This window comes from Salmo salar, chromosome ssa22 (assembly GCF_905237065.1).
Source record: "Salmo salar chromosome ssa22, Ssal_v3.1, whole genome shotgun sequence".
Classification (NCBI taxonomy): domain Eukaryota; kingdom Metazoa; phylum Chordata; class Actinopteri; order Salmoniformes; family Salmonidae; genus Salmo; species Salmo salar.
In genome coordinates, this window is record NC_059463.1 from 42,324,067 (window position 1) to 42,336,658 (window position 12,592).

Below are 12,592 nucleotides of genomic sequence, written 5' to 3' on the forward strand. Positions count from 1 at the left end.
TTTCTCCAAACATTAAAAAGGAAAATCAAACTGCCATATAATATCCATGATTTTAAAATGGTACACTTGCAATGGCTGCCTGGTATTGTGATGCAATAATTTTCATGGTATTTTGGAAAGTTCTATCAACTGATGGTGGACTGCCATGGTAATGTAGAATATTCATTGAAATGATACTAACTATTGTGGCTTATATAATGAAATACATTTTTTTGTAATGTTAGTTGAGGTGACTGTCACGTCCTGACCATAGAAAGCTTTAATTTTCTATGGTAGAGTTGGTCAGGGCGTGACTGGGGGGCTAGTCTAGTTTATTATTTCTATGTGGTGTTCTAGGTTTGTTTTTCTGTTGGTGATTGTGAATGATTCCCAATTAGAGGCAGCTGGTAATCATTGTCTCTAATTGGGGATCATACTTAAGTAGCTTGTTTTCCACTTGTGGGTTATGGGACATTATTTATGTTTAGTTGCCTGTTAACACTGAAGTTTCACTATTAATAAATTATGTGGAACGCTACTCACGCTGCAATTTGGTCCAATCATTCCAACGAACGTGACAGTGACTCAACAAATCACAAGGTTGTGACTAGAGGAAGTGCAGCTATGACCGGAAGTGCCTTTTCATAGCAGGTTAGGAGATCATTTTAGCTTCAAAGGACCGTCCATACGAAGAACAATAACGATAAAAAATATTTGAACAGGAGCGTTCACACAACGATAACTACAAAATGAATGGAGAACGATTTTTTTTCACCTTTATTTAACCAGGTAAGCTAGTTGAGAACAAGTTCTCATTTACAACTGCGACCTGGCCAAGATAAAGCAGTGAGACACAAACAACAGAGTTACACATGGAATAAACAAGCGTACAGTCAATGACACAATAGGAAAAAAAGTCAATATACAGTGAATGCAAATGGCGTGAGGAGGTAAGGCAATAAATAGGCCACAGTAGCGAAGTAATTACAATTTAGCAAATTAACACTGGAGTGATAGATGAGCAGATGGTGATGTGCAAGTAGTGATACTGGTGTGCAAAAGAGCAGAAAAGTAAATAAAAACAATATGGGGATGTGTCACAACGTCCACAGAAGGTGGCGCCTCTCCTCGGTCGGGCGGTGCTCGGCGGTCGTCGTCGCCAGCCTACTAGCTGCCACCGATCTATGTTTCAGTGTCTGTTAGTTATGTCTGTTTTTTGATTGCACCTGTTTCGTGTTTGTCATTAGTGGGGGGGTATTTAGTTTGTCTGTGTTTAGTTAGGATTCGTGCGGGATTGTTCATTGTTACGTGTGGTAGGGGTTGTATTGTTTATACGTAGTTGGTTTACTACTTATTGTCTAGGCATTAGGGTTGCCGGGCTGCGCCCCGTCTGTCTTTTCGAGTGGAGCTTCCTCTAGTCTTTTGACTGTTGTGCTCCCAGCCTTATATGGATTTTGCCCTTGGATTTATTAAATCTCGTTTGTTCCAACGGACCTCAGTCTCCTGCGCTTGACTCATCCTTAAACTGTTCTATCCGCCCGTGACAGGATGAGGTAGGTAGATTTGGTGGGCTATTTACAGATGGACTATATACAGCTGCAGCGATCGGTTAGCTGCTCAGATAGCTGATGCTTGAAGTGAGGGAGATAATTCTCCGTCTGCGATTTTAATTGACTTTTTTTTATTTTTATTTTTTTCCCGCAATTTGTTCCAGTCATTGGCAGCAGAGAACTGGATGGAAAGACGGCCAAAGGCGGTGTTGGCTTTGGGGATGACCATTGAGATATACCTGCTGGAGCGCGTGCTACGGGTGGGTGTTGCTATCGTGACCAATGAGCTGAGATAAGACTGGGATTTACCTAGCATAGACTTATAGATGACCTGGAGCCAGTGGGTCTGGCGACGAATATGTAGCGAGGGCCAGCCGACGAGAGCATACAGGTTGCAGTGGTGGGTGGTATAAGGGGCTTTGGTAACAAAACGGATGGCAATGTGATAGACTGCATCCAGTTTGTTGAGTAGAGTATTGGAAGCTATTTTGTAGATGACATCGCCGAAGTCGAGTATCGGTAGCATAGTCAGTTTTACGAGGGTATGTTTGGTGGCGTGAGTGAAGGAGGCTTTTTTTGCGAAATAGAAAGACGATTCTAGATTTGATTTTGGATTGGAGATGTTTAATGAGTCTGGAAGGAGAGTTTACAGTCTAGCCAGACACCTAGGTATTTGTAGTTGTCCACATATTCTAGGTCAGAACCGTCCAGAGTAGTGATGCTAGTCGGGCAGGCGGGTTCAGGCAGCGAACGGTTGAAAAGCATGCATTTGGTTTTACTAGCATTTAAGAGCAGTTGGAGGCCACGGAAGGAGTGTTGTATGGCATTGAAGCTTGTTTGGAGAACGATAACGAGAGCTATCGTTTGGATCACTTTCAGAGTGATGATTATTATTTTTACCCTGTCCCTCTGATAAAACATTGAAAAACGCGTTCTATTGAAGTGTTCTAGGTGTGCGAGGCTGCTCAGAGGAGAGAAGGCTGTAACGGGTTGGCAGTCGTGGTGAAGGAATGAGGCACAGGAAGCAGCGAGCACAGGGTAGTGGCGTATTTAATTTACACTCACTCATCAAACAAATACTCCCAAACACAGGGGAGAAAATACACACGGCGTAAAATAGCGCCGACACGAACATGAGCCGTCACAATAGAAATAATCCCGCACAACACGGAAGCGGACCAGCTAACATAAATAGCCCCGTTAATTAACCAAACTAACACAGGTGCACAAAACCAAAAAGAAGGGAAAACCAAAAAGGGAATCAGTGGTAGCTAATAGGCTGGTGACGACGACCGACGAGCGCCACCCGAGCAGGAGGGGGCGCCACCGTGGGTGGGAATCGTGACAAAGGCAGAGCGCATGGTAAACTTGCCTGAATAACTGGGCTTGTGTAAGCATATTGGTGGCCACATTAATTATAGGACGACTTGGGAGAATAATGATCCATGACAAACAGCTGGAATTATTTACTCTTTTGTACCAAAAATAATTAGAAGTATTAGGCCTAATATTTAGCTAATGAATGATGGGTTGCATACGCTTCTAACTTAGGCTACACATCTCTAGTCTGTCTTCACATTTCTCATTGCGTAATTATGCACCTGGCCTCTCAGCTACAGCTATTCCTCTTAGGCCTTGGAGTCCCAGGAATGTAAAACTACAATAGCTTGTACACTTAATTCAAGCATTTTATTTACTACTACTAGCCTATCGAGGAGAGATTCCAGCTTGCTCTTGCTTGCTGAATGTAAAATAGAGAAGTTTGAAAGTAGAGAGTGTGTGATCAAAATACACCTGAGTAGCCTGCTAATGTACCTTTCTGGTCCTTGTACTATGTTGAGAATAGACCCATATCTGATCCAAATGGTTGGATAATCAGGCCTAGGCTGTATGCATTTGTTTTGTCATGAAGCATTCAAAGCAGGCCGTTTGAGCGGTTTATTCAAATTAGAGAAAGGGGGTTACCTAGTCAGTTGCACAACTGAATGCATTCAACTGAAATGCGTCTTCCACATTTAACCCAACCTCTGGATCAGAGAGGTGTGGGTGGCTGACTTAATCGACGTCATCGGTGCCTGGAGAGCAGTTGTCGTGGGCTAACTGGCTTGCTCAAGGGCAGAATGGCAGATTTTTCTACCTTGCCGGCTTGAGGATTCGAATCAGCGACCTTTCCGTTACTGGTCCAAAGCTCTTAAACGCTAGGCTACCTTCCACCCTTCACTGCAGTTCACAGCCTAATATCTAGCTAATATTTAGCTTCTTACTCCGGCTACATATCTCTAACCTCTCTCCAAGTGGTTCCTGTGCACAATAGGCTATACGAGGGCTCGCCAACCCTGTTCTTGAATAGCTACTCTACTGTAGCTTTTTCGCTCTAACCCCAACTCTTACTAATCGGATTCAGCTCATCAACCAGGTAATTACTAGAATCAGGTGCACTTGATTAGGGTTGGAGCGAAAACCTACAGGACGGTAGCTCTACAGGAACAGGCTTGGAGAGCCCTGGGCTATACAATCATAGAAAAAATGTTCCTTATAGAACCCTTTTTGGTTCTATCGCTTGCTTCATATATGGAACCACTAAAAGTTCTATTTAGAACCCTTTTATAGGGTTCTTTGATCAGAACCCCAAGGGTTATTCTTCACTGAACTAAAATTTGTTTCATATAGAACCCTGTATGGTGCCATTTATGAATTATGGCTACTACTAATAAATAGTAATAATGTTAACAAAGAATATAATGTAATAAAAAATTAAATAATGGACAAAAGAATACCAGCATAGTTTTTAGATTTTATTGTCATTACATGCAAATATCATTTGGAAATATGCACTGGTGGCCATGGAGGCATGTCTTTGTTTGAATGATGCCCCACGTCAATCTTGGTACACATCTGGCTGATTTATTTTTTAACCTGGCTGGTTCCTGAGAAGAAAAAAAGAGCAAAAACTGGAGTTAATCTTCCAAAATGAAGGCAAAATGCTATGCAGACATATAATTATGTTGATGTAGAAGAACAACTTACATGCAGTTGTTGTCATCAGAAGCAGCCGAAGGAGAGATCATCTGCCTCTAATTGGGTTACTGCCAGTCTGAGCAAAAAATAGATGGTGTGTTAAAAGTCATGTAATGATTAACTAGGCTATTAAATCACAAAGACTTATTATCCAACATTTATTACAAATCATTTAGATTCCATACTTCCTCTTAGTCAGCCCACTGCCCATCACCTGCATTCATCAAAGGTCAGCAACAGTCTTCTAATGGCTTCATGAAACAGTCACATCATCTGACTCCACACTAAAATGCTGAAATAAAAGTATCAATTAGCTAATTAATCATTTCATGCTGGGTCTGTAGCGCTATTTGGCATATCCCAAAATAATGGTTATTTGTAAGAGTTAGCTTGTAAAGTGGCTAACTTTTCCTGGCTAGCTAACGAGATAGAATTTGAGCACCATTTGTAAGCTAATCCAACTTTATTTATCTAGCCTAGCTGTAGTTTATCATGACTTTGGCTACATATATTTGAATTAAATAAGCAACTTTGCTTACCTTCATCAATTATCTTTCAATGTGCTTATAGGTAGGCTATTTATAAGTTCAACCATGTCCTCTTGCATCTTCATGCTGGAATGGCAGTTGGTTTTTGAATCAGAATGGCAGTCAAAATTTGAATTGACCAGAAGGTTCTATATAGAACCCCTTTTATTAAATACATTATTTCCTCTTGCTTCTAGCTAGCATTTAGTTAGCAACAGCACAAGTTTGTATGAACCTTGCTGTTTGCCACTCTGACCTCAGCAGCAATGTTGCAAAATATGAATCCGGTCTCTCCCCTGCCGTAGAGTTCACGTGTCGGCTAGCCATTTTTCTGACTAGCTGAAATCATGCAGCAGCATCATTAGCATGGATGTGAATGTAAAATGGCTAAAACAAATTAAAAGGGAGCTTGTTAGTTTGATGTGACTGTTAGCTGAAATCCACATTACACTTTTCCAAAGAAGCAATATGTTCTACAGTTGTATGAAAAAGTTTGGGCATCCCTCTGAGGCTGCATAATAATTTACTCTGTCGTCACAGAAAATGATCACAGTGGCATGCCATTCATTTTCTAATAAAAGCTTAGTACTGGGGTATTGTCCAGACAAAGATTTTTAGTGTAGCAATATTAAGTTGTTTGAAATTAAATCAGATGTGAAAAATAGGCTATGCAAAAATTTGGGAACCCTTGTCATTCTGTTGATTTGAATACCTGTAACTACTTAGCACTGATTAATTGGAACAAACAATTGGTTTGGTGAGCTCATTAAGCCTTGAACTTCATAGACAAGTGCATCCAATCATGAGAAAAGGTATTTAAGGTGGCCAATTGCAAGTTGTTGTTCTCTTTGACTCTCCTCTGAAGAATGGCAACATGGGGGCCTCAAAACAACTCTCAAATGACCTGAAAACAAAGATTGTTCAACATTATGGTTTAGAGGAAGGCTACAAAAAGCTATCGCAGAGATGTAAGCTGTCAGGTCCACTGTGAGGAACATAGTGTGGAAATGGAAGACCACAGGCACAGTTCTTGTTAAGGCCAGAAGTGGCAGGCCAAGTAAAATATCGGAGAGGCAAAGGCGAAGGATAGTGAGAACGGTCAAAAACAGCCCACAGACAACCTCCAAAAACCTACAACATCATCTTGCTGCAGATGGTGTCACTGCATCGTTCAACAATTCAGCACACTTTGCACAAGGAGAAGCTGTATGGGAGAGTGATGCGGAAGAAGCCTTTTCTGCACACACGCCACAAACAGAGTCGCTTGAGGTATGCAAACGCACATTTGGACAAGCCAGCTTCATTTTGGAATAAGGTGCTGTGGACTGATGAAACAAAGATGGAGTTATTTGGTCATAACAATGGACGTTATGCATGGCGGCAAAAGAACACAGCATTCCAAGAAACACTTGCTACCCACAGTAAAAATTGGTGGGGGTTCCATCATGCTGTGGGGCTGTGTGGCCAGTGCCGGTGCTGGGAATCTTGTTAAAGTTGAGGGTCGCATGGATTCCACTCAATATCAGCAGATTCTTGGGAATAATGTTGAAGAATCAGTCAAAGTTTTAAGTTACGCCGGGGCTGGATATTTCAACAAGACAACGACCCAAAACACTGCTCAAAATCTACCCGGGCATTTATGCAGAGGAACAAGTACAATGTTCTGGAATGGCCATCCCAGTCCCCACACCTGAATATCATTGAGAATCTGTGGGATGATTTGAAGCGGGCTGTCCATGCTCGGCAACCATCAAACCTAACTGAACTGGAGATGTTTTGTAAGGAGGAATGGTCCAAAATGCCTTCATCCAGAATCCAGACACTCATTAGCGGCTATAGGAAGCGTCTAGAGGCTGTTATTTTAGCAAAAGGAGGCTCTACTAAATATTGATGTGATTTTTCTATTGGGGTGCCCAAATTTATGCACCTGTCTAATTTTGTTTTGATGCATATTGCACATTTTTCTGTTAATCCAATACACCTCATTTCACTACTGACATATTAGGAGGTGTTGGCTTTGGGGATGACCAGTGAGATATACCTGCTGGAGTGCGTGCTATGGGTGGGTGATATGGTGAGCAAGATAAGGCGGAGCTTTACCTAGCAAAGGTCATTGATAAGTCTTTGCTAGGTAAAGCTCCGCCTTATCTTGCTCACCATATCACCCACCCGTAGCATTTTGGACCATTCCTCCTTACAAAACATCTCCAGTTCAGTTAGGTTTGATGGTTGCCGAGCATGGACAGCCCGCTTCAAATCATCCCACAGATTCTCAATGATATTCAGGTCTGGGGACTGGGATGGCCATTCCAGAACATTGCACTTGTTCCTCTGCATAAATGCCCGGGTAGATTTTGAGCAGTGTTTTGGGTCGTTGTCTTGTTGAAATATCCAGCCCCGGCGTAACTTAAAACTTTGACTGATTCTTCAACATCAACGAATATGTAGCGAGGGGCAGCCGACGAGAGCATACAGGTCGCAGTGGTGGGTAGTATATGGGGCTTTGGTGACAAAATGGATGGCACTGTGACAGACTGCATCCAGTTTGCTAAGTAGTGTTGGAGGGTATTTGGTAAATTACATCGTTGAGGATCGGTAGGATAGACCGCTTTACAAGGATATGTTTGACTGCAGGATGGATATAGGTCTGTAACAGTTTGGGTCTAGTGTCACCCCCTTTGAAGAGGGGGATGACCACGGCAGCTTTCCAATCTTTAGGAATCTTGGACAATACGAAAGAGGTTGTACAGACTAGTAATAGGGGTTGCAACAATGGCGGTGGATAATTTTAGAAATAGAGGGTCCAGATTGTTTAGCCAAGCTGATTTGTACGGGTCTAGGTTTTGCAGCTCTTTAAGAACATCTACTATCTGGATTTGGGTGAAGGAGAAGCTGGGGAGGCTTGGGCAAGTAGCTGGAGGGGGGTGCGGAGCTGTTGGCCGGGGTTGGGGTTCAGGAGGATAAACTTTTTACAAAGTGGCTAAACTCTGGTGCCCAAATACTAGGTATGCCCTGGAGCTGTTGTCAAAGGACAGACTAGGGTCCCCCAGCCACATCATAATTCACACATGCACAAATGACCGGAGGGCCCAGCAGGAAAGGGTAGCAACAGCACTCAAGGGAGTGACTGAAAAAGCTTCTTCCACTTTCCCAAATGCACAAGTGGTCATCTCCGCCCTGCTACCATGAAAATACTTTCACCCTGCCACCATACAGCGGGTGAATGCAAGCATTCGTGAGATTGTGCCTCAAAACCTGAAGTATACTTGGCCCACCACTCCACCCTGGACTTGAATAGCCTTAATGACCAGGTCCACCTCTACAAGGCAGCAATCCCAACTTTTGCCAGGACCATGAAGGACGTCACCCTCAACCGTAGCCCCAGCACTTCACACAGGAGCAACGGACACGCCACCCTGACATCCTCCCAGACCTGCAAGATGCCCCCCGAAGGACCTGCACCGAGAGAACCCACACCAAGAGGACCTACACCCAGACCACAGGATCACCAGCCACACCCCAACCAGCTAAGACTACCCCAAGAAAACCCTGGCCACACTCATAGGCCCCCCCCATATCAGACCTATGCCCCTTCTACCCACCCCCATGCCTTGATTGAATGGCGCTGGAGGGGATGGCTGCCGTTTTATGGGCTCTTAACCAACTGTGCTATTTTGTTCGTTTTGCGTTGGTAACTAATAAAAATAATTTATTTTGTACATAATTGCTGCTACCATCTCTGACCGAAAATAACTTCTGGACATCAGAACAGCAATTACTCACCTCGAACATGATAAAGATTTTTTTTCTTTATTAACGAGTGACACGAAGGATATACTGCTTTCTCGGGAACTGGCCAAAATCCCTGTCATTTGCGTGAAATTTTGTAGGCAATTGAGAACCTCCACTACCATCTGTTCTATTGGCCAACGTGCAATCATTCGAAAAAAAATGGATGGTATACTTTCAAGACTATCCTACCAATGGGACATTTAAAAACAGAAATATCTTATGTTTCACTGGCTTGTGGCTGAATGAAGACATGGATAATATAGAGCTGGTGGGATTTTCCATGCATCATCAGGACAGACAAGCTATGTTTGGTAAGATGAGGGGCGGGGGTGTGTCTTTGTCAATAACAGCTAGTGCGCGATGTCTAAGTCTCGAGGTATTGCTCGCCTGAGGTAGAGTACCTATGATAAAATGTAGACCACACTATCTACCAAGAGTTCTCATCTATATTATTCATAGCAGTCTAATTCCCACCACAAACCAATGCTGACACTAAGACCACACTCAACCAGCTGTATAAGGTCATAAGCAAACAAGAAAATGCTCATCCAGAAGTGGCGCGCCTAGTGGCCGGGGACTTTAATGCAGGCAAACTTAAATCCGTTTTACCACATTTCTACCAGCATGTCACATGTGCAACCAGTGGGGAAAAAAACTAGACCACCTTTACTCCACACACAGAGACGCATACAAAGCTCTCCCTTGCCCTCCATTTGGCAAATCTGACCATAATTCTATCATCCTGATTCCTGCTTACAAGCAAACACTGAAGCAGGAAGTACCAGTGACTCGCTTTATACAGAAGTGGTCAGATGACACGGATGCTAAGCTACAGGACTGTTTTTCTAGCACAGACAGTCAGCGGTTTCATCAATAAGTGTATCGATGACGTCGTACATATCCCAACCAGAAGCCATGGATTACAGGCAACATCCGCATCGAGCTAAAGGCTAGAGCTGCCACTTTCAAGGAGTGGGACACTAACCCGGACACTTATAAGAAATCCCGCTATGCCTTCAGACGAACCATCAAACGGTGTCAATACAGGATTAAGATTGAATCCTACTACACCGGTTCTGATGCTCGTCGGATGTGGCAGGGTTTGAAAACTATTACGGACTACAAAGGGAAACCCAGACGCGAGCTGCCCAGTGACGCTAGCCTACCAGACGAGCTAAATGCCTTTGAGGCAAGCAACATTGAAGCACGCATGAGAGCTCCAGCAGTTCCGGATGACTGTGATAACGCTCTTGGTAGACAATGTGAGAAAGACCTTTAAAACAAGTCAACATTCACAAAGCCGTGGGGCCAGACGGATTACCAGGACGTGTACTCAAAGCATGCGCGGACCAACTGGCAAGTGTCTTCACTGGCATTTTCAACCTCTCCCTGACAGAGTCTGTAATACCTACATGTTTTAAGCAGATCACCATAGTCCCTGTGCCCAAGGAAGTGAAGATAACCTGCCTAAAATGATTACTGCCTGTAGCACTCACGTTGGTAGCCATGAAGTGCTTGGAAAGAGTGGTCATGGCTCACATCAACATCATCCCGGATACCCTAGATCCACTCCAATTTGCATACCGCCCCAACAGATCCACAGATGATGCAATCTCAATCGCACTCCACACTGCCCTTTCCCACCTGGACAAAAGGAACACCTATGTGAGAATGCTGTTCATTTACTACAGCTCTGCATTCAACATCATAATGCCCACAAAGTTCATAACTAAGCTAAGGACCCTGGGACTAAACAACTCCCCTGCAACTGGACTTCCTGACGGGCTGCCCCCAGGTGGTAAGGGTAGGTAACAACATCCGCCACACTGATCCTCAACATCGGGGCTCCACAGGGGTCTATGCTTAGTCCCCTCCTGTACTCCTTGTTCACCCACAACTGCGTGGCCAAACATGACTTCAACACCATCATTAAGTTTGCTGATGACCCAACAGTGGTAGGCCTGATTACCGACAATGATGAGACAGCCTATAGGGAGGAGGTCAGAGACCTGGCAGGATCGTGCCAGGACAACAACCTCTTCCTCAATGTGAGTAAGACAAAGGAGCTGATCGTGGACTACAGGAAAAGGCGGGCCGAACAGGCTCCCAATAACATTGACGGGGCTGTAGTGGATCAGGTTGAGAGTTTCAAGTTCCTTGGTGTCCACATCACCAACAAACTATCATGGTCCAATCAAACCAACACAGTCGTGAAGCGGGCACAACAACACCTTTTCCCCCTCAGGACACTGAAAAGATTTGCCATGGGTCCTCAAAGTTCTACAGCTGCACCATTGAGAGCATCCTACATCGCCTGATATGGCAACTGCTCGGCATCTGACCGTAAGGCGCTAGAGGATAGTGCGTACGGCCCAGTACATCACTGGGGCCAAACTTCTTGCCATTCAGGGCCTCTATACTAGGCGCTGTCAAAGGAAAGCCCATAAAATTGTCAGACTCCAGTCACCCAAGTCATAGACTGTTCTCTCTGCTACCGCAAGGTAAGCGGTACCGGAGCGCCAAGTCTAGGACCAACAGGCTCCTTAACAGCTTCTACCCCCAAGCCATAAGAATGCTGAACAATTAATCAAATGCCCCCCCCCCCACCACCTTTTTGTTTTTTACACTGCTGCTACTTGCTGTTTATTAATGCATAGTCACTTTACCTCTACCTACATGTACAACTTTCCTCGACTAACCTGTACCCCCCTCACATTGACTCGGTACCGGTTCCTCCTGTATATAGCCTCGTTATTATTTTGTTACTTTTATTACTTCTTTTTTTTTTACTTACATTTATTTGGTAAATATTTTCTTAATTCTTTCTTGAACTGCATTGTTGGTTAAGGACTTGTAAGTAAGCATTTCACGGAAAGGTCTAAACCTGTTGTATTCAGCGCATGTGACAAAGTTTGATTTGCACACTACCTATAAAATGGTGACAACTGAGCTGCACTTCATAACCTCCTGCCAAATGTATGACCATACTAGAGAGACCTATTTCCCTCAGATCCAATTTTGATGAATTCCCATATCTATTGGGTGAAATACCACTCTGTGCAATCACAACAGCAAGATTTGTGACCTGTTGCCACAAGAAAAGGGAAACCAGTGAAGAACAAACACCATTGTAAATAGAACATATATTTATTTTCCCATTTGTACTTTAACTATTTGCACATCATTACAACACGGTATATATAATATTTGAACTGTCTTTATTCTTTTGGAATTTTTGTGAGTAATGTTTTCGAGAGATCAATTTCTCACCTTTCTGTCTGGCCAGTTGAACTTGGCGAAAACATCATCGTACATCTGTGTGGCCCCGTCAGTCACAAGCATGATGGCCTGGCTACACACACTGCCATGCCCAGTCTGGTTAAACTACAGATACACACACACACACACACACACCATTCAGGAAAAGAGTTGAGATTTGAGTCTGGGACTGTGTTGCACTTCAGTTGCAAAAATACAGGCTCGTGACTTGACTATAGTTATATGCATATTTTAGTTAATTGAAGTTCAGATTTTTATATATATATATATATCGACTAGATTATTTAAAACATTTCTAATAAGAAACCTCATTGAGTTGAACCAGATCTCCATCAGGAGAAAACGATAACAGCTTTTGCACCATTATTCAGAGGGCCACCCACCAAAATGTCTTGTTCTGTGACCCAAAAATGGCAGTGTAAAATTTCAGCAACAGTTTGTAGATAA

At 43.4% G+C, this 12,592-nt stretch overlaps 1 protein-coding gene and 1 long non-coding RNA gene across 3 annotated transcripts in view; both read right to left on the bottom strand.

The window, feature by feature from the left end:
* Positions 1-12,592, bottom strand: part of LOC106583452 (voltage-dependent calcium channel subunit alpha-2/delta-3) — an 82,463-nt gene that overhangs the window by 45,425 nt on the left and 24,446 nt on the right. For both annotated transcript variants that reach the window (XM_014167637.2, XM_014167636.2), the window contains exon 11: positions 12,137-12,250. In XM_014167637.2, coding sequence (XP_014023112.1) covers positions 12,137-12,250 — 114 coding nt within the window. The remainder of the gene's footprint in view (positions 1-12,136; positions 12,251-12,592) is intronic.
* On the bottom strand, positions 4,312-5,197 carry LOC106583453 (uncharacterized). Its single transcript, XR_001323524.1, has 4 exons — positions 5,087-5,197; positions 4,762-4,839; positions 4,557-4,623; positions 4,312-4,456 (listed from the first exon to the last, which is right to left on the bottom strand). It is a non-coding gene; the product is annotated as an uncharacterized lncRNA (long non-coding RNA).